General features: G+C 42.2%; 2 protein-coding genes across 2 annotated transcripts in view; both read right to left on the minus strand.

Moving 5' to 3' along the window:
- lrmda (leucine rich melanocyte differentiation associated) overlaps positions 1-22894 on the minus strand; it is a 1395917-nt gene that overhangs the window by 355450 nt on the left and 1017573 nt on the right. Inside the window, exon 5 of the mRNA XM_072491626.1 lies at positions 13164-13290. Within this exon, the coding sequence (XP_072347727.1) occupies positions 13164-13290 (127 nt within the window). The remainder of the gene's footprint in view (positions 1-13163; positions 13291-22894) is intronic.
- Positions 8356-9216, minus strand: LOC140403429 (nucleosome assembly protein 1-like 1-A). The gene has a single exon (XM_072491341.1). The coding sequence runs from the start codon at positions 9214-9216 to the stop codon at positions 8356-8358; it is 861 nt and encodes a 286-aa protein (XP_072347442.1).

A 22894-nucleotide genomic window follows, 5' to 3' on the forward strand; every position in this document is an offset into this window, starting at 1 on the left:
TCTCTGCACTCTTTCCAATGCTTCCACATCCTTCCTATAATGCGGCGACCAGAATTGCACTAAATGCTTAATAACTTCCCAAACAACATCCAGAAGACAAAAGAAACACCTTTTAACAGAAGCACATTAGGTTTACATTCACTCTTGAGAAAATTTATAATTTTGAATTCACCAAATGATCAAGAGATAGTCTTTTGATGGCAGAGAGAACAGCAGTACACCTGCTTGGTCTGGCTTCAGCTCCAACACTGAAAACAAAACTAAAACACACCCTGCAGCAAACAGCCTAAAATAAAGTAAAAAGATGACAGACAGCCCAGCTCCACCCACACTCTGACATCACTGATAATCACCCATTTCTTAAAGGTACTCTCACATGACACATTGCCTGGTTTCTAAAACTAGCTGTCCTTCAGTTTCTGGGACCTGCATTGGTGCCCTTTGTTCAATTGTTCTGCTTCTGTTTCTGCCAGAACTGAGAGAACTATTCTCTCTCTAGCTGCTAAGCTCCTTCTGCTAATTGATCCAGTTAACCAAAAACACAAGGGCCGGAACATTCCAGCCGTTCCCACCAGCAGGATCTTCCAGTCCCGCCGATGGTGAACCCCCAGTGTGGTTTTCCCGGTGGCAAGGGGTGCATAAAATGAGAAATCCGATTGGCAGAAGATCCCACTGCCGACCAATGGCAGGCTGTCTCCACCACGGCTAAACACCCAGCAGGAGCTGCGGAAAATACCGCCAAAGGTCTTTTTCCCGAAAGGTGTTGGTGTTTGCTAAGCTACAACTTATTCTTTTTCTAAGCTCGTTTACTTTTCACACCATAAATTCTCTAAGCACAATCGAGGCATTTTAAAATGAAACCAAAACCCCCATACATGAAAACACTTTTGTGAATCTCACTAGTTTTACCCTTTCTTACACAGAAGTACAAAATTATACTTACTTAAATCTATACCTTATTTCTAACATCCAAACATAGATCACCTAAAACTAGATTGCTTCCTGATAAGATTAACATTTCTTCCTTCACCAATTGCCTATCCAAAATATAAAACACATCATGTGGCAATTATTTTCCCATCACCTACACCAGTAATTAACAATAATTACTTTGGCTATGATCACATCTGAAAAATATACTTAAATTATTTTTAAGTGTTTTTTTCCTGTTGGGGTTATTCTGTTTTTGATCACTGATGACATACAACAATGACTGTTATAAATATCCAGAATGATTGCCTTCAAATGTTTATCCTCAAATAAGAATCTAGAAAAAATGACAAATACCTTCAGGAAATGTCAGGTTACTATTTCAATGTCTTGCTTGAATGCTCATATTGTTATTGATTTTTTACATAATTATTCATGTTGTATGTGGAGCAAAATTCAATTTTTCTTTAAAGAGTTTATCGAAACAAGTTTTCGGTTTTTGACATTAATATATCCTCTGATACTGGGCTTCCCTTTGATAAAAGCAGAAAAGGCTGAAAATAAACAGCACCTGTGAAGAGAGAAATAGGAGAAACAGAGTTGCAGGGCAGAATTTTGCTAGCTTGGTGGTGGGCAAGTCCCACTAAATTGATTTCAGGCTAGGATTCTGATGTGATCTCACCTTTTTCCTACTTTCCCTGGGGTTTATTTGATGGAAAGCAGGGAACCCCCTTCAATCTGTCGGGTAAGAGTTGTTATGAAGTCAATTATGAGTTGTTTTATCCAAGTAACGTATTTCCGAGCAAAGGAACCTGCTTCCCAAGGGGAGTGCACAGTGAAAAGCTACTCCAGTGAAAGTGACAAACTTTGATCAGTTGCACTGAAAAGCTCCAGCCATGGTCAAAGAGAAACTGCTGTTCAAAGGATGTCTCTCAAAGGTTGTTTACATTGTTCAACAGTGATTGTCAACTTCTTGGAAGGCAATTCATCTGTCTTGCAATTCTTTTATAAAAAATATTCATTCAGGGGACGTGGGCGTCGCAGGCTTCGCCAGCATTTATTGCCCATTCCTAATTGCCTTTGAGGGGCAGTTAAGAGTCAACCACATTGCTGTGGGTCTGGAGTCACATAGAGGCCAGGCCAGCTAAGGATGGCAGATTTCCTTCCCTGAAGGACATTAGTGAAACAGGTGGGTTGTTACGAGAATCGACAATGGTTTCATGGTCATCACAGATTTTTATTGAATTCAAATTTCATCATCTGCAGTGGCTGGATTTGAACCTGGCAACCCAGAGCAGTACTCTAAGTCTCTGCATTACTAGTCCAGTGACAATACCACTACTTCACCACCTCCCCTTGTTTTCAGCTGTACATTCCTGATGCCATCCTTCAGTATGGTAGCCCTAACTTCCACCTCTACTGAGGGCCAAGAGTAGAGGCCACAGTGCTGTCAAAACTGCTCCAGCTAAAGCAGTAACACCAGCAGTAGCACTGGCTGCCTTCTACTCAGCCAAATGTCATCGTGCCCCCCCCCCCCCCCCCCCCCCCCCCCGCAAAAGAACATTTGGTGTCCACAGAACATTTGGAATTGACACCAAGATCCATCTAGAAGGAGATGATACCTCAACACTGTGTCTACAGGAAAATGGTCAGTTCTTGACATGTCTAAGCACCAGTGTTTCACAAAACTCAGATTCTCATGGCAGGTTGATGACATTTAGATTCTCCAGGAACAAGGCTTCCTGCCCAGCAACAAGCATTGCTAACAGTTGACTATGTTTCTATCACTCGGGCTTATAGTCCAATTGCAGATGTCTGCCTGTCAGCACATTGGCGTGCTCTCTTCTGAGAGGGGAAAAAAGAGGTGGTATGAGTGCTCATAATTATTTGTGTGGAAAGTAGGGAAAGACAACATTTGTGGATAGTGATTGAGAGGTATTGGTATTCGAGAGCAATAAGTTGACACAGATAGGGAGATGAGGTACCTGGTGGGATAGAAATGAGTGAAGCTGGAACGTGTATGTTGACCTGAGGTGTGATATGTGGGAGAATGCAGGAGAATGCTGGTTAGAGGCTTGGTACGGGTTATGCCACACCCTGCCATGCCCTTCTGGGGTCCTCTTGCTGCATGCCTCCAGGTTGGTGAGAGCATAGCTCCACTGTGGAATTCCTCTGGCACTTCCATTCATGCCTGCTTGTTTGGAAAGGCTGATCTCTTCCTCGGGAGAGCTCAGTTTACTGTAATCCCTCAAATCCCGCAGCAGATCCTCGAGCTACATCAGAGACCGGTGGTAACCTTCGTGGGTCTTTGCCATTCCTGCCATTCTCAAGAATCAAAATTCTGATGAGTTTTTCTGACCTATGCCACGGTCCCTTTAATTAGAAATCCTGTATTTGATCAAATGGATGCTTCACCCCCTCCCATCTTCCAGAATAGTTTGGTGAACTGAGCGGCAGGATGATACTTGGTTTCTCTGATAAAAAATAATGCACAATTCAAAGGGTCAGGTTTCTTACCCAAAAACGATCCTGCCATTCAGGAAGGTGATACGATTTTGCCCAATAATTTCAGGTGACATCAAATGGTCTTTTGATGATGTTTCAAATTTCCACTATTTGTAGTATTTTGCTTTCAAAAAAAGACTGATGAATTGGTTCCAATAGTTGAAAGAATATTTAACTTGTACATAACATTTGTGCCATTTGCTGCCTCGAAAAAGATGGTTTTCTTTCTAAATTCATTTCCTTCTCAATACTATTCTCTCAACTTTTTACTGAGGTACAATTCCTCACGGACTGGCTGTCCTGTTGTTTCTTACCCAAGTGGCTTTTTGGCAGTGAATGTTGATGGGCCATCTAAACAGAGGTCACGATAGCAGAGGCTAAACCTATCTTCATTCAAGATCCATGTGCGCACTTACAACAGGGACAGCAATCAGAGGGTCCTAGTCAATATGGTTCTTTCCTAACTCAGGAACAGTGAAGATAATTATAGCATCCGTATCTACCAAACCAGCTGTTATCAGTTAGTAAAGCACAGACAAGAGATCAAACCTGGAATTTTTCTAGTCTGAATGCCTACTCACTGGGCAAACTCACTGAACTTCAAAAGTTAAGTTTAAAACAATAATCCTCCATTGCAAAATAGACAGAAAAATACTACCATCAATTTAAATTCACTCATTTTAGAGGTCAGAAAAGGGAGAACCATTCTTCTATCTATGGCCGTGGCAATCACAGTTGATTAGTTCATATCTACCCTTTTTCTTCACTGTGTATTCAGTCTCCCCTCAGCCTTTCAAAGCAAAGACTGTTCAGAAACAGCAACAATGATCCCAATTAAAAGTTGTAGTACATTGGTCTAACAGCAGATTCATATGAAATATAACACTAACATCAGGCAGGATGGAATCCACACATCTAACACAAGCTTTAAAAGGTTAAGTTGTTGAATTCCATAACAAACTAATTTGACTATTAGGTGTACATTATTTCAAATTATTTTCCATTTTTCCATGAAATAAACAGTCAATATTATGTGTAGTCCTGACAAAATTGCGTCAGCCTCGAAACAGGTTCAATGTAATGAATTCTGCCACTCAAAGGAAGTCCTCTAGAATTTCACTCATTCCACAACTTTCTAAGCTCTCACGTGTCTTAATTTTACTTTTCATTGATTTTGTTTTTATAATCTGTGGTATTTTACGTAAATTATTTTCAATAATGGATATTGTTATATACTTGGTTCCTCAAGATATCTGCGGCATTTTAAATTGAAGTAAAAAATGTTCAATTTAGATCTTTAGAATAGTAAGAAGTCTTACAACACCAGGTTAAAGTCCAACAGGTTTGTTTCGATGTCACTAGCTTTTACGGAGCGCTGCTCCTTCCTCAGGTGAAAGAAGAGGCATGTTCCAGAAACATATATATATATATATATATATATATAGACAGATTCAAAGATGCCAGACAATACTTGGAATGCGAGCATTAGCAGGTGATTAAATCTTTACCGATCCAGAGATGGGGTAACCCCAGGTTAAAGAGGTGTGAATTGTGTGAAACCAGGACAGTTGGTAGGATTTGCAGGCCAGATGGTGGGGGATGAATATAATGCAACATGAATCCCAGGTCCCAGTTGAGGCCGCACTCATGTGTGCGGAACTTGGCTATAAGCTTCTGTTCGGCGATTCTGCTTTGTCGCTCGTCCTGAAGGCCGCCTTGGAGAACGCTTACCCGGAGATCAGAGGCTGAATGCCCTTGACGACTGGAAGGGAACATTCCTGCCTGGTGATTGTCGCGCGATGTCCATTCATTCGTTGTCGCAGCGTCTGCATGGTCTCGCCAACGTACCATGCTTTGGGACATCCTTTCCTGCAGCGTATGAGGTAGACAACATTGGCCGAGTCGCACGAGTATGTAACGCGTATCTGATGGGTGGTGTTCTCACGTATAATGGTGGTATCCATGTCGATGATCTGGCACGTCTTGCAGAGATTGCCATGGCAGGGTTGTGTGGTGTCATGGTCACTGTTCTGAAGGCTGGGTAGTTTGCTGCAAACAATGATTTGTTTGAGGTTGTGCGGTTGTTTGAAGGCAAGTAGTGGGGGGGATCTTTAGAATAGCATATTACACCTACTTGTAGAAAGTGACATTATATTCCTACATTACAAGAGTGACCACACTTCAAAAGCAGCAACTCACCAAGTCTCCTTTGACAGCACCATCCAAACTTGCAACATCTACTATCTTGAAGGACAAGGGTGGTAAGATACACGAGAACACCACCACCTGCAAGTTCCCCTTCAAGCCACACAGCATCCTGACTTCCTTCACTATTGTTGGGTCAAAATGCTGGAGCTTCCTTTCTCACAGCACTCTGGCTGTACCTGCACCACATGAACTGCAGTGGTTCACCAAGGTAGCTCACCACCACCTTCTCAAGGGCAATTACGAATGGACAATAAATGCTGGTCTAACCAGTGCTGCCCATATTCCATGCATAAATAACTTTTTAAAAGTACTTATTTGGCTATAAAATACTTTTACACCTCTGATAGTCATGAACATTTTATATGAATGCAAATCTTTCTTTCTTTGTAACCAAATATTTTGAGACTGAAGAGTCTGCTTCAATTTCCATTGAAACATTTTTGACAGAATAAAATAAATGTAAATGAATGAACACATATGGAAAGAAAGCACAATACTGTATGGAGAACAGAGAAATCCAACATTAGACAACCAGTTCCGTTATACTACAATTCAGTGAGCCTAGAAATGTTAATCGAGATCCACTACATCTCACTAAAATTACAGTAATCATTGAGGTAGTATTGGTGATTCACAGAATCTGGCATCTGGGCAATGAAAGAGATTGAGCCACAACCATTAATTACTTTTTTTAAAATATTGGTCAAACGCCACAGCTACCCAAGTCTTGTCATTGATATGGGATCTTGGTGTCTTTCCAAAGCAAGGTGATACAACTTCATAAGAAAAATAACTTTAATTTCAAAATGTATCTCATGTGTAGCTGCAGAGAATCTCAATTAATATCGTGTGGATATTTTTGTCAATTTCACAAGCATCACGAACCAGATTAGAGTTAGCAGTAAGGAGAACATGATCGGACAGGAATTATGATTTAAGCATGACTTTTCTGCGCCCTTTTGACAAAACAGTACTGAATTGATGGAAAGCTTTTGAGCAGTTTTTATCTGATGTGCATAGATTCAGTTATAAATGGAGATCAGGTTACTTGTCCTACATTATTCTTTCCATTCTTGCCCCATCTATGAACATGTATTATCTTCATATATACCTTAACTGTGACTAACAAACAATTATTATGTACAAATTAAGGTTGGGATGAGAAATTTGTATACAATGAATGGGCATCCATTAGATTAGGTAAAAATTAATATAATTTGTGAGCCATGGTTGACTGCTCACTGAGCAAATGAATATGCTTATCAAAATAGATTCTAATGTTGGAATTAGGAAAAGAGAAAAAGAACCAAAGAGCCATAGAAATATCAGACTACTTCCATTATTCAAACAAAAACAATCTACATCTCTGCAGTATGGCAAGGGGCTTGGAAGGTAACTATAGAAAAGGACAAGGAACAATCAAGAGTAAAAATATTTAATTGGAGGAGGGCCAATTTCAATGGGGTGAGAATGGATCTGGCCTGGGTAAATTGGAATCAAAGATTGGCAGGCTAAACTGTAATGGAACAATTAGTTGCCTTGAAAAAGAAGATGGTTCGAGTACATTCCCACAAAGGGGAAAGGTGAGGCTATCGAAGCCAGAGTTCCCTGGATGAAAATAAAAGTGAGAACGGAGGCTGAATGTAGAAAATCCTGAGGCAAAATGGAAAAGGAAATAAGAGAGACAAAGAGAGTGTGCAAAAATACGTGCAGCAAACATATTAAAAATATATAAAAGTGGGCAGCATGGTGGTGCAGTGGTTAGCACTGCTGCCTCACAACACTGAGGACAGAGAGAAACTATTCTCATTGGTGCAAGTGTTGGAAACCAGAGGACCCCAGTTTATGTTAAATGGCAAAAGAACCAGTGGCAACATGAGGGAAAATCTACTTAAGCATTGGGTAGTCATGATCTGGAATGCACTGTTCGATAGTGTTGTGGGGGCAGGTTCAATCCTGGCTTTCAAACGAGAATTGGATGACAACCTGGAGATAAAAAAAACTTTCAGGTCTATGGGGAAAGGGTGAGGGAGTGGGACTAGCCGAATTGCTATTTCAGAGACACTGTGCAGAGATGATGGATCAATAATTGTCTCCCTTCTGTGCTGTAACCATTCTATGAATCAATGGGCTGGATTTTGCAAGCCCTCTGGTGATAGGCTAGGAGGAGGGAGGGCTGGTAGTATTAAGGCAGATGATGTCAAGAGGGAAGCCTAACATCTTTCCACAACCATTGCATGATCTCAGAAATGGGAACAATAACATCACAGCCAATTAAGGCAAATAATTGGTCAATTAGGTGCCATTTATTGCCCCAAGTGTCATTTTACTGGTATCATGTTGGGCCACCTCCGTATGAGACAACCATCAGTTAAATTGAACCTATTTCCTGCAGGTCCCTATTGGAACCTTTCTTTAAAGCTGCTCCATGGCTCAAAGAGGCACTCACCTCTCAGTAGCAAAGACCATGTTTGCGGCACTGACTCTGCTGTTGGATGGTTCACCCCACTGATCAATGCCTGCCTGGCCCCGAAACATTGAAAAAATGTTTATCTGCCCTCAAGGATACCTCTGATTGGATCTTGTGAATGAGATGGCAGCTCTGACAGGAGGACCACCATCCTTAATTGGATTGTGATCCTGTCGATAGCTTCTTAATCAGCTGCCGCCAGTAAAATCCTACCAGGGATCCTGGTTTCTGGCTGCCCAGGCTCAGTATCCACTTTCAGTCCCCGCGGCAGTATGGTGATATGCCTGTGCACACACCATCTTAGGACTTTCACACTTATTGTTGTCCTGCGCAGATTGGGTGCCCCTTGTGGTCACCTCGTCACTACCGCCAAACCAACTGAATAGCATTTCATAATCGTCCTCTTCTAGCTCATCATCGGAGTCTTCACTTTCCTCATCATGGTCATCGTAATTATCATTGTAATAACCATCATCATCTGCAATGGTTTCTCCTGTAAAGTATGACATTGCATGTGGAATGTGTTCACGCAAGTGACCAATTTCAAAGTCAACATCGAGCCTTGCTGCTGAACCGTCATCAAACTCTCCATGCTCTGGAACTTTAGGAGGGCTGGAAAAATTTAAGAAATAGTCATTTGGTATAGTTTTCGTAACTGTTCTACCAGTGTTCCGGCCCTTATGCTTCGGCTTCGTTTTAATGGTTTTCAATGTGACGTTTTTTCCTTTCTTCCAGTTTATCTGGCGCCCAGTGCATCCCGTGACTTCTGGTTCATTAAAGAAGAAAAAGTCTAAGTCGTAAGGCTGCAATTGCATCTGGTATGCTTTTGTGACTACCTCATTTCTGAAATATTCATTTGGCTCAAAGTTAAACACCTGATTAAAGCTCGTTGGCTGTCCCGGATCTGAAAGTTTTACATTTACATCTTGTAGATGCTTTAGGATAGGTTCATCACGCTCCTGTATCATGTCACTGAGCACATCCACATTTTTGAAGACTATTAACCAGAATTCTGGAATTCTTTTTAGCGCCTCCATCTCTTCATCTGATGAATCTTCCTCCACTTTAACTTTTTCTTGTATTGCATCGGATAACTGCGCCATTATATCTCCTTACCAGTCGCAATGATCCTCTGTTGCAGAGCTATCTGGAATGCACAGCCGCTCAATTAGGTTCAGGCCTCACATGCGTCCGCTCCTATGATGGACTCGCGTTCCATGTCCACAATGGAAAATGGTATGATGTGACTTCTGTTGTGTACCCATGTTTCGAGTTCACATGCTCCCAGCGCCACAATCTCATTCCCATTGTAGCCTCTCAGTAGTCTCGTTTGATTGAAGAATTTTGGTTTGACTCGCAGCCTGTTCAAATCGGACAAACTGAGACAGTTGGCCCTTGCACCCGTGTCAAGCTTGCATTTGATCATCGTAGCATTCAGCATCACTGGAATTGTCAATCATCTACAACATATCAACACCACCATCACTATTGCCGCAACTGGTCAGTAAGATGAGGATGATGCCACCAAAGCTAAGCAGAAAAGGAGGGGCAAAGAGTGGCTTATTTAAATGAGAAGGACGGGGAAAAGAAGAATAATTGAGGATACAGTTGGTCGACCGGGTAGCACCCGCGACAGTGAAGTCAAAAGCCATCAGCAATAAGGCCGATATGCAAGAAAACCCACAGAGACGGAGTAGGAAGCATTGCTTCAAAAGATTGAAAAAGTTAGTGTCACAAATAATACCAGTCAGAAAAACAGTCTTCCGAATGTTGAAGCAAGAGCAAGTAACCGATTAAGGTGCAGGAGACCAACAAGACTATGTCATTTGGAACGTGTAATAAGCTGTACACAAGGGACACATCTAAAATTATCAGGCATATCATGTTTTGTAAAACACAGTTACATTTGTACATGTGATCTTTAAAAATTATTATGCAGATCAGATTTTGTAAAACACAAGTTATATTTGTATGTAAATGTTAACACTTCCAAAGGAAGGGGGAATTGGTGATATGCCTGTGCAGTTTTGTTTATGGTTGTCTATCAATGTATATAGTTATTGATGCGACCGCCAATCAGCTGGTAGCGATAGACATCTACCATGTGACTCGAGATATCCGGCAGTTGAAGTAGCTCCAGGAGAGTTCACTAAATTCATTTACTTTGTTACCATTTATATCATAGTTCGTTAGTTATCCTTCCACAAGTTCATCTTATTAATAAAGTGTCTTACTAGTCAAAGAACTAGATGTTCTGTATGCATCTGCATTACAGCCACAGCACAGAACATAACAGGTAAGACTTTGGGCCTTCTGACAAACGCTGGCTTATGACTCGACTCACATCTTAAATGTAGGATTTGTTTTGAATTCCCCAGTAACATAGTCTTCAATTTAAGTATTAACCACTTTCATTTGTTATCAGCAATGCTCTTGGATATTACTGGGAAGTGCGGGTCAACATGTGCAGTGGTACCCATTTTGAGGCAATACTGAGAGTTGCTGAAATCATATTATCTAATGCCAGCACCAACCCAATATTTAAGACAAACTTCATGTTCTACCCTATCCTGATACTTCTAAGGTAACAATTTTGATCTCGAATTGATACTGACCAGGAATGCCTTATTACATGGTTATTCTGTCGAAAGACCACCTCAGGCTACGCTTGTGATCTCTTTTATGTTATAGTCCATTCCTATTACAATGCACAAAAGCATAGGTTTCCAAATACAATATTACACTGACTGGTGTATAACATGTATTCTTGCATTGAAGCAAGCTATTACAGTTGTGGCTATACCATTGGAGAATAGAGGGCACGATTCTCCCAGCCCCGCGCCGGGTCAGAGAATCGCCGCAACCACGCCACGCCACACGATTTTACGAGTGCAGAGAATCGGTGCCATTTGCGCCGGCGCGTTTGGCGCAGCGCCGGTTGCGGGCCGCTGTACGAGGCCGGGCCGCCGATTCTCCGGCTCGCATGGGCTGAGCGGAAAAAGCAGAGTCCCGCCGGCGCCGTCCACACCTGGTCGCTGCCGGGGGTAACTCTGCGCGAAGGGTCGGGGGGCGGCCTGTAGGGGAGGGGAGGGGGGGAGGAGGCGGGCTCCGTCCCCAGGGGGGGCCTCCGATGGGGTCTGGCGAGCGATCAGGGCCCACCAATCAGCGGGCCAGCCTCTCCCCCCTCGGGCCTACTTTGTTGCGCGTCCGGCCCCAGAACCCCCACGCCATGTTGTGTTCCGTAAAGCCACCGCGCATGCACGGGTTGGCGCGTCGCCACTGCGCATGCGTGGGTTGGCGCCGACCCAGTGCGCACCAGGAAGTGGGGCTGGAGTGGCGTGAACCGCTCCAGCGCCGTGCTGGCCCCCTGTGAGGGCCAGAATCGTTAGTGCCCACGCCCGTTTCACGCCGTCGTCAAACGCGACGGGTTCACGACGCGCAGACACTCTGTCCCGCAATCGGAGAATTGCGCCCGGAAAATGCAATCAACAAGATCCCCATTTTATCGTTTGATAGCCAGGAGAAAGCATATGTTATAAGAGTTAGTCATTTAAAAAAATATATTTTGAATGCAAAGATGAAATTGCATGTAAAAGGTTGTTAGGGTCGATGTCAATTCTGTAATTTGGAACATGGGGCAAAACAGGATAAAATGTATTCACAAAAAGCAACTGTTCTATGCCTTAACATGATAAAATGGCAGTACATTTGTAAAGGCCAATTACCACCCAAATACTTTTACCACCTTCTTTGACACCAGTTATATACCACACCATGCCAAGATGAAGCACTGAGAGGTGACTTTCCTGAGGGACTCTCATTACTGGGTGTTCTAGAATAGACTAAAACCTGAATCATAATTATGCTACTGTGTTTTCATTGAATTGCAATGTAACGGGACTCACAATGAACATAATCGTCAGTATATTCATCCAAGTTCTGGTTCACAGACTAGGCATTGGATATTTACCAATGACTGTTGTCAACTGCTTTGATTGAAACTTTAAATACAAAAACAAGCATTGACATGAATATACATATTCTTTTTACCTTATAAGTGCCATAATGTCTCACACAGAAGAAAGAACTACAAGGCTTGAAAACAAATAACAAAAATATCCAATTATGCCATCAACTCTGCTACAAAAATCCAATTATCTGCAGATCTGGCCACAGCTGTGGTAATTGGTGACCTGCACTTTTGGTCAGCAGACAATCGGGATGATGAAGGCAATTAAACACAAAGTCTATACATGCCCTGCAGAGGTTATTGTGGCTGTTATATCAGACCTCATCAATTTCAAAATAAAAAGAAAGGAAGCTGCCTCCATATCTCTTCAACCGTGGTTGCAACCAAAATGTTAGTGAGGTGATCATAAGGTAAATTATGTCAATGGAATGACAAATGCAGCCTTTGGAAAAACAGAGAGGAATAATTACAGGCCCAGGATATAATTGAGCAATTTGATTGTCCTGCACTTGAGCTGTCATTTTGATGTGAAGTGCTGTCACACCCTGCAACACTACTAGAATCGGACAGCCCCGTCCACTTTGATCTATGCTTACGCAAATGAAATGAGGTCAAAATCTGGTCATAAGAAACTCCCTTATGTGATTAAGGCTTTCAATTTTACAGGAGATTTTTTTTTTTATTAGTGATCACAAAGCACAAATTGTCAATGCTTTGAGAAGAGAAAAACTTGTAAACAAGCTGCAACAAAGTGAAAACGTGCATTAGATAGGTGGAGGTGTGGGAGCTAGAAACCGGCTTCTTTAAAGCCAAGAACGATTTAAATTTATACTGGCTGAACAAACAGCAAAACAAAAGACCCGATCAGTTAAATAAAGACCAAATAAATCCCTGCGTATTTTTTCTCACACATAACATACACAATTTACATTTAGAAACTCGCAGATTAATAAAATATAAATTATGTTAAAAAAGATTTATAAAGGGCATTTTTTCCAGCTTATCATGTTTTTTGTGTGTCAATGGACATGTGCAGCAACACAGATACATTGCATTTCTGTTGTCTTGGCTGATGCTTACCAGATCATCTTTGGGTTTCACCACTTTCGTGAAGGCACCCCTGGCAGCTGCTTCTTCATATTCTTTTTTTGTAACTTTTCTTGCATCCAGAAACTTCAGCTTTGGCAATTTGTGAAGGATGAAATACCTGGAAAGGGAAGCATTAAAGAGGCCTTGGTTAATAATTATATTTGCAAGGAACATTGCCCATCAAAAACAGTCAGAGAAAAGGATTGTGGGATGCAATAAAATTAACAAAATGGAGTTAAAAATAAGTCCAGTTTGCATATGACGACAGGCATAAAAATATGAAGAATAAAAGATATATAATAGGGTTAACAGCATGAAAGACATATCCATATCTTAGATTTTGAGACACAAGGCATAAATAAGAAAGAACCTGCATTATTTAGATGCTGGGTTTCACATATCATGACATCCCAGAGGGCATTGAAGACAATGAAGAGCTTTTGAAGTGTAGTCACTATTGTAAGGCAGGGGAATGCCCGAACCAAATTTCACACAATATGGACCAACATATAGCACCTACGTAAACAACAGATAATTGGTTTTTAATGCTGTTGGTTGAGGAATAAATTTTAGCTAGGGCACTGAAAGAGAGTGAGTGAATTCTCCCAAACAATTCTATGGAGTATTTTGCCTATGAAGGCAGGTGGGGCACTTGTTTAATGATTTACCTGAAATATGCCACCCTCAGATAGTGCAGCACTCTCCCTCACAACTGACTATAGTGACAGTCTCATTAAGATGCTCATATCCTTCAATGCAACATGAACTCTCAACCTTCCGAATCAGAAATGGGAAGTTGAGACTAATGTGAAAGGTGTCAAAATTTAAATATTCCAGAAGAAAATTATCAATATCCATCGGTGGAAAGTAGTCATACTATATCCAACAGTAAAGGTTGTCGAAACAAATGCTAACTCCATTTCAATCAAATAAAGTCCAGGCCTGATGAAAGTTCTGCTCACAGCCGCAGCATTCTTCTTTATTTTTCTGCCCACATCTTTGATGTGGCACCGCAACAACCCAAATTCTTTTGTAGCCTTTGTCATTCATGCCAAAAGTGCAACTGTCCAAAAGCTTTGTTAAAATATCCAGTCTTTTTCAGGTTGTACATCTTAAGATCAAATGGTTTGAGAGATAATAATTTGGCATACATTGTATTGTAGTAGAGCAACACATGGTTAGGTATTAATCATAATGATGTTTTGCACTGCAAATTGCTGAAAAGTATGAACAAATATCATTGAAGTGAGTAAAACAGGGCACCTGAGACCTATTATGATTCCAGACCAGACCAGACTCCAACAGTGGCTGGGATACTAGACCGGAATCCCATATTTTAGTTTATTTTGTAAGAATTTTGAAAGAATACTTCGCTCCAGGAGTGATTACATGCAGAAATAAGGATTTGCTGTTTTGAAACAAAATTTTATTATTAACCAGTATTAAAACCTTTAGCCTCACACCTGAAAATAGCTTACAATTATCCCTCACTACCTCTATTCCCAATTAAACAACAAGAAAAACATACAGCTCTCATTCTATCCTACATCCCCAATGACACAGAGCAATACTTGCTTTCCAGAACAAATTTGGCTCCTGTTAGAACCCCTGCTGACACAGCTTGACATCTTCAAAAAGCTGTTTCAGCTAGTTTGTTTCAGTGTCCCCCTTGTCCTCAGACAAGTCTGCACAGCTTTAAATGCTATTAATCATTTTAACTATCCTACTGTGAGAGCAAAAGATCTTACTTGTGCACTCACCATTAGCCAGATGAGAACTCAACACAAAATGTTTCGCACAATATCTGAATGCCTTAGCTCCATTGAGAAATGACATAATCTCCCAAGCTGAAAACAAATTAATTAGCCAGGAACTCCCCATAGTTTTTTTTGCTTTATACATTTAGAGTACCCAATTCATTTTTTCCAATTAAGGGGCAATTTAGCGTGGCCAATCCACCGAGCCTGCACATCTTTTGGGTTGTGGGGGCGAAACCCACGCAAACACGGGGAGAATGTGCAAATCCCACACGGACAGTGACTCAGAGCCAGGATCGAACCTGGGACCTCAGCGCCGTGAGGCTGCAGGGCTAACCCACTGCGCTACCGTGCTGCCCCAACTCCCCATAGTCAAACAACAGTGCATTAGCTCAGATTTATACGATGGTGAATTTCACCTCTGGCTCCCAAAAGCTTTCTGGTCCTGCAAAACAAGACTCTTTTAAAAACATGATAACTGCAGTCAAACACAACTGACCCAGGCTTTTAACCCTTAAATTGCCAAATGTTTATAATCCAATAAATCTGAAATCCCGCATTTGTTACAGACCTGAAAGCACAGGGCAAGCAACTGTCAACTCTGCATCTTCTTAACCAATTACATTAAATAAATGCAACTAAGATTTATTTTTATAAATTTAGAGTACTCAATTTTTTTTTCCAATTAAAGGGAAATTTGACATGCCAATTCACCTACTCCGCACATCTTTGGGTTGTGGGGGTGAGACCCACACAGACACGGGGAGAATGTGCAAACTCTGCACCGCCAGTGACCCAGGGCCAGGATCGAACTTGGGTCCTTGGCGCAGTGAGGCAGCAGTGCTAACAACTGCGCCACCATGCCGCCCAAAATGCCAAGAAAAAAATAATTATAAAGAAAGATTGGATGAAGAGGGAAATATAATAGTCAAGAATGAAAAGTTGTAACTTAATTTTACCTTTTAGAAATGTCAATTAAAACTTGAAGAAATGAGATGCCACACTTGTTAATTTTCAGTGTCAGGTTGTTTGGCAGTAATTAGCAGCTATCACATTATTAAGCAGATGAATGACACTTGAGGCAGATCGTGAGATGACATTTTTGCAAAGTTGCATCGCATCTCAGACAGAAACTTCTGGATTTCAACATTTAATCTCATTTCTGCCCCTTGCCTGAAGTTGTTATAGGTTTTGTGCATAAATAAGGGAATCACCGATTAGTGTCATTGTTAGAAGACAGAAATTATGGCACTGTATGTTTAGTACAATCAAATTAGCGGAAAACTATGTTTCTGCAGTTGCCATTTGGGTAAGACTGGAATTTTCTTTCTTCAAAACCGTCGTTTTAAGACAACAAAAACAAAATGATTTCCCCACAGAACACTTGATTAAAATGCATTTGGTAGATTATCTGAGATTTCCATTTCAGTAATAATTTGGTCAACTTGCAACATGTGCAAGATAATGACACCAGGAAATCTGCAGCGGAATCCTGTTTGCTACTTTCTACAACTTTTATCAGTTGATAATTTACTTTCTTTGGAATATCCCTCCATTGACGGCATACATATTTTTAACCCTCATTCTATTGCCAATATTAGTCAAGAAAATATTAATTGATTATTCCCCTCCTTAGCTCATAAATACAACCAAATACATTGTGGCTTATCACGGTAGAAAGCAAAGACTGATAATTGGATTTTCTTGATAGAGTTCAATGTCACATCACAAAATGCTGTTGGGAAATAAGGAGTTAAGATTCAACATCAGAGTCCAACAAGAACGACTGATGTTGAAAGCACCTTGGCTTAACAGAAAAGCCAAATTACTAAATACAGATTCAGATATTGAAATCAGCATGGAGTTGAAAAGAGTGATTTCTTGGCCTTGAGGAATCTAATGAGGATTGGAAGCTCAATATCCTTTTCTGTTCTGGCCCTGAAAAACTGGTAATTGCTTTGCTCCACTGGGTATTAAGTACTTGGGCCATTTTCCTACTACTGTATCGCTATTAAACAAAATGTGGTATAATTAGTGTTGCAGATATGTCACCTCATCAGCACCGGCCAAATGCAAAGTAAACATATGCCAACATTCGCATAAGTTAAATTTATCACATTCAATTATCATTACATTATTGTGCTTGTTCAATATCTTGAGTTGATTTTTATATTAAATCTTTTGTTTAAACAAAAGCTACAGCATTACAGAGAGCTGCAGATCATGACTTGTCTGGAAAGGAAACATCAGTGATTTTGGGATACTATTGTGAGAGATGCGTAGGTCTTTCTGTCAAACCAGTCATTTCTATTTGGATGGGTGGGTTGCCATGAGCCTTTGCAGTTTAATCTTGTACTTATGTGGGGAGTGCTATTGAAGTGGCTGTCTGCTGTTGGCAGTAGGCCAAACATTGAGACAAAGATCTCTAAGAATTTCTGCTGATTCAGGCTCAGTGAGTACATTTTTAAAAAAACTCAACAATCTTCTGTAGTGCTTTGACTTACATTGGTTGTATAAGATGGAAGGGGGGAAAAAAGCAATCGCTTTTACCATAGTGAAATGCATTGTTTAGTTGGAGTTTGGAAAAGTAGCCCAACTTGGATTTATCCAATGCCTTTAATGCATACAAATATTCAGAAGTTCACAGAAGTATGAACAGATAATGAATACTGACCCAAAAATGAGATACTAGATGTCATAAAGCCAGCCTCTTGTACATTGCCAATTAATATCATTCCAACATTAGTGGCCGTGCCTCTAGGCCTTTAACACTGGAATTCTCTCCCTAAACCTCTCTACCTCTTATCTTTTTATTTGTTCAGGGGATGTGGGCGTTGCTGGCAGGGCCAGCATTTATAACCCATCCCTAATTACCATTGAACTGAATGGCTTGCTAGGCCGAAAGAACATTCGTAAATCGGATGGGTTTTTACAACAATCAACAATGCTTTCATGGTCATCATTCAACTTTAATTCCAGATTTTTAATTGAATTCGAACTTCAACATCTGCCATGGTGGGATTTGAACCCCAGTCCCCAGAGCATTACCCTGGGTCTCTGGATTACGAGTCCAATGACAATACCATTAGGCCACCATCTCTCCACCTTTCTCTTCTTTTAAGGCACTCGTTAAAACCAATTTCTTCAAGTTTTTGGTCACTTGCTCGATATCTCCTTTAAATGACTCAATGTCAAATTTTGTTCAATTACACTCCTGCGATGCACCTTTTGAAGTTTTACCACGTTAAAAAAGAAATGAACATGCCAGTTGTTTCAAGAAAGCTGGAATGGCAAAAAGGAAAAACTCCAAGAGCAAACGAGTGTTGGGATTCAAAAGTGATTGCGAGACACAGCAGAGCTCAGTCAGTTCCAATATCAGCAGAACAGTGATCTGGCTCCCTGTGCTTACACTGTTAAATCGGTCTCTCATAATAGCCACATAACAGTTGGGTTCCTTTACTGAGCATTGTACTGGTACAAAGACCAGGCTTACTCAATCACAAATACAAAGGCAAAAGATCGTGGATACAGGAAATCTGAAATATAAACAGAACATGCTGGAAATGGACAGCAGGTCAGCCCCTGCTGAGTATTTCCAGCGTTTCATGTAAACCATTCACAAGCTAGTTTTGAAGGGGTAAGATGGGAGATTCTCAGGGCTCGGTGTAGGGACTTCGTAACCTAGTGTCCAGACTCCTTGGGCTAGTGTCTGGTCAATTCCAGCCCCACTTGACCCAAAGTCGCAACACATGTGAAATTAGATGTTATTTTAAAATACCTGGGACCATGGCTGAACCCAATAAACAGCAGTAACCAGGTTTGTAACTTTAACAGAAATAACGATTTATTATTTAACAGTAATATAATTAAACTGACAAAAATGTAACTGACTACACAATACCCCTTATCCAACCCACCCCCTTTCAAATTCGCCCCAATATATACACATGCTGTTGCTAACTTTTGGTTGGTTCAATTGGCTGTTTTATAACCTTTGCTCTGGAGTCGCCAGGTATCTTTATGATACCGCCATGAGGTTCAAGTAATGATCAATAACTCGATACACCAATTAGTAAGATTCAAATCAAAGCACATTTATTATACACAGTAAATCAGTACTCATGCATAAACTCTACTGTCTAAGCTATTTCTATCACAAACAGGCCAATACTTAGCTTCGGACTGGCCCACCAGGTCAGGGGAACAAATGGCCTTTCGTTCGGGTTCTGAGTCTGCGGGATTCAAAAGCTGGTATGGACTGGTAGCTAGGAGTGCCGATCTCGTAGCGAGCATTGACTTGAAACTTGCGTTCTTTGGAGGCAGCTGGACAGGTTACTGTCAAGGGTTGGTTCGCGTTGCTGAGTGACCCTGTCAAGAAGGACGATTTGAACTTGGGGGCTTTGCTTTATAGTCCCCAGGGGCTTCCTGCCTTTCGGGGTGGACCCCATACCTGGTTTCAAGTGATTGGACTTTGTTCCACTCGCTTGGTTCGATTTCTCCAATACTGGAGCGGTTCCCTGATCGATGGGCGGTCTTTAGGTGTCCGTTAACCTCTTTTGTGTTGGCTCCTGCTGGCGCCGAGGAGTCTGGCTTGGTCTTGTTTATTTCAAATGTTTCGATTGTTCCCGGGGATCGTTCTTTAGTATGTAGATGGCCGCTACATTATTATGCAGATGGATGCTTGTATCGATGCTGTCTGGGCTTTTGCAGAGTCTAATTCACAGTAACTTGCACCTGCTAGTTTCTGCCTGTGTTGAATGAATTTCCCTTCAGCCTTTGCTGTTCTCCATTTTACATCGGGAATTGGCCAACCCAGGTGGCTACACTCCCTCTTTGTGATCCTAACGCGAAGGATCATATAACTGCGTTGTTCTTCATTCCCTGACCCGGCGAGCACTCTTTTATGGCCTCTACACTAACCATAACTATGCAGGAAAATTTTTAACTGACAATTCTAAGTGGCACTATGCCACAACAGGGACATGCATTACAAAATAAGAAAAACGGTACCTCTAACTATCCTCAATAAACTACATTTACTCAAACATTCAATCATACTAACTTCCTAAACAATACAACCAAAATCATAGCAGCATTATTCACATTTTCCTGGCTTGGCAGTCAAGCTCAGAATTGTACAATCGCTCATGAAACATTTCTATATTCACAAAAAGGAACGCAAACGAATGTTCTTTATTATCGATCGCGGGGGTCGGGGGTCTGGTCACAACCGAAAATAGGGGATCTTATCCTATATACCGGAGTGCGAGCGCGGTAGGCTCTCCTTCGCCATTTCCTCAGACGAATAGTCTGCACGATGCAGCAGAGTATCGCCAATACTAGTAGGGATTCTATCAAGTAGGACAGGGAGTACCAGGTTATAAACCTGTCACACCAAGATGTTGTGGTGTCGCTTGTGACTGGGCTCTGGGTACTATGGGGAAGTGAATCATTAATGGCTGGGGGGGGGTTGGGGTCAGGGGGTTTGCGTTCGTGCGCAACCAAATGTTTATTAGGGTGATGAGCAATACGGAGGATGACCTCATGGTTCTTCTTCTTTCTCTTCTCGAGAGCTTCTGGGGTTCTGTGGGATCAAGCATAGTGACTGTTACTATCTTGGTTTAATATCTCGTCTGTTAGTATGTCTGTCCTTCAGTGCCAATTCTCCCATTACAATTTGTCACCATGTGGGACTCCCTCATTTAAAAAAAATTTTAAACCGAATATTCAGGTCAAGACACACTTAAAAATACTGAAACAGTGCGAGCCGTCTTGCAAGCTGTGTGATTTAGCATCCAAATGTTTGAGGATGTGAATAACCTAAGGGTCACCTGAAAACAAACCGAAAGTTTTTGAAACAAAAGTGCCGAAATGAGATGCGTATGGGCCGCGACGGGTAAGAATTGGGCGGAGTTCCCGGGTAGGACAGCGACCAATGCCGTGTGTGCTCTACCCGAGCGTAGCTGTCCAGAGGGGGGTTCCTCAGGCAGGGTGGAGACCAATGCCGGTGGTCGTCGTGGGGGCTGCCTCTCGTGATTACCTTCGAATCAGGAGAGTAGTTATGATTATTGTATGCCAACAGACTAGTTCCTCTGAACTATTGTCTGGGACAAACTTGTACCTTTAACAGCCAGTGGGCATTAAAAGAGCGGTGGCGTGGGGCCATGAAAACTTTTAAATTCACAAACGACATTTAACATGTACATTAAACGAACAAACATACAACAAACATGGTGCAGGTTCCACCAGAATACAGGACATCGTAAATCACATTTGGACTGGGGTGTAACTAGCATATGGAGGGAGTGCAGCGTGACTGAAGAAGAGAGGAAGGAGGAGCGAAACAAAAATGAAGTGGCCTTGCTGAGGTAACGCTGCCATGAGAAGTGGTGGGTAAGCGCTCACAGTTTGCATGGGGCAGCTGGGACCTTGTAGCTGCTGTGGGTGGTGTTCTCTTTCATATCTAGCTGGTGGGGGTCTCCAGCAATCTCGGGCGAAGTGTCCTGACTGCCCACAGTTGTAACATGACCCCTGGGGCACATAAGGTGGAGCAGGCTCTCTGGTGCATTGTTCCCTTGGGTATGGTTCCCTGGGTGGGGGGTCAGGGCTGTTGGTGTTTTTGCTGGTTCGGGGGGCTTTGGTGGGCTGACTCTGTGGCTGTTTCAGGGGGGCTTGACATTCTCGTGCGTGATGTCCTAACTGTCCACAATTGTAGCATTCCTGGGATTTAGGCTGCTGTGGGCTATTTCCCTCATTTACCCATGTGGAGTTCTGGTGCGTCCTAACTGGATGCATGCCTGCCTGCTCTTCCTGCTGTTCCTCGGGTTTTTTATTCGTGGGTTTGTTTTGAACAGATTGCTTCCAGCTGCGGGACAATCTTTTTACAACCCATTTCTCATTATGAGCCTCCTCTGAGGGATCATAATTGGCACAAGCTTTTTCTCCTGTTTCTGTGGCATGGGAGATATGGGTGCGGGTCCATTTGGCCATGTTGTCTGGGGACAAATGGGCGCGATCTAAGTCTCCGGAAACTGCTGCGAAATGGATCCACAAGCGTCCAGCAAACGCTGTGGGGTGCTCGGTTTTCTTTTGCCTGCACTTATTGAGGCTTTCTACGGGGTCACCCCTGTTATACCCGATCGCGTCTAGGATTGCGGTATGCATTTCTGCAAGGGTGCCTCCTCCTACATTCTGTGGGTCGGGAAGGGCTGCTACGACCGAATGATCGATACTCAAAACTGTGAGCTTTACTTGCTCTTGCTCATCCAGGCCGTACATGGTAGCCTGCTGTTTTACTCTGGCAAAGAAGTGGTGGGGGTCTGAGGTGGGGAGGAACGGTTTGATTTTATCGCACGCGTCCCATAATTGGGTCACTGTTAAGGGGGTGGTGTACAGAAATTCCATGTCGTCCGATGTGGCTGTGCGGTGGGTGGTGACTGGGTTCATTGGAGCCTGAACTATCTGCTCTGTGGGGGGTTGGGGCGCTTTTCTCTTCTGGGGCTTTCCCTGCGCACCTGTTCCCTGAACATATCTCTGCGCTGTCTCACTCAATTCTTCCCAATCAGGGCCGTCTTCCTCATCTAGCTGTGATCCAAAGGTTTCCTGGAATCCTTTTTGAACTGAAAGCAGAGATTGCAGTTCTGCAATCTGCTTCCGGCACTTTGCGTGGTCTAATGAGCTTTGTCTTTACTCCGTGGTGGCAGCATGGAGTGCTCTTAACGATGCCTTCAGTTAACTACACTGCCTCTGCAATGCCTCTACCTGCTTCTCGGTTTCCTCTCGTACCAGGACTGCACGTTGCGTGTCCTGATAGGCCTTTTCATACTGGGATTGGAAGCTGATTAAGTGCGCCAGACAAGACTGGTGTGCACGCTTGTCATCATCCACCTCTCCGTCCTTTGCCGCTAACTTCCTCCTTAATTCTACGTTCTCTTTCTCTAACTCACTGACATCGACCTTGATCAT

The sequence above is a fragment of the Scyliorhinus torazame genome, chromosome 28 (genome assembly GCF_047496885.1).
Source record: "Scyliorhinus torazame isolate Kashiwa2021f chromosome 28, sScyTor2.1, whole genome shotgun sequence".
Taxonomy (NCBI): domain Eukaryota; kingdom Metazoa; phylum Chordata; class Chondrichthyes; order Carcharhiniformes; family Scyliorhinidae; genus Scyliorhinus; species Scyliorhinus torazame.

What these genes read in the sequence shown, in the direction of transcription:
- LOC140403429 (XM_072491341.1), bottom strand. Translation starts at nt 9,216, where the DNA reads ATGGCGCAGTTATCCGATGCAATACAAGAAAAAGTTAAAGTGGAGGAA.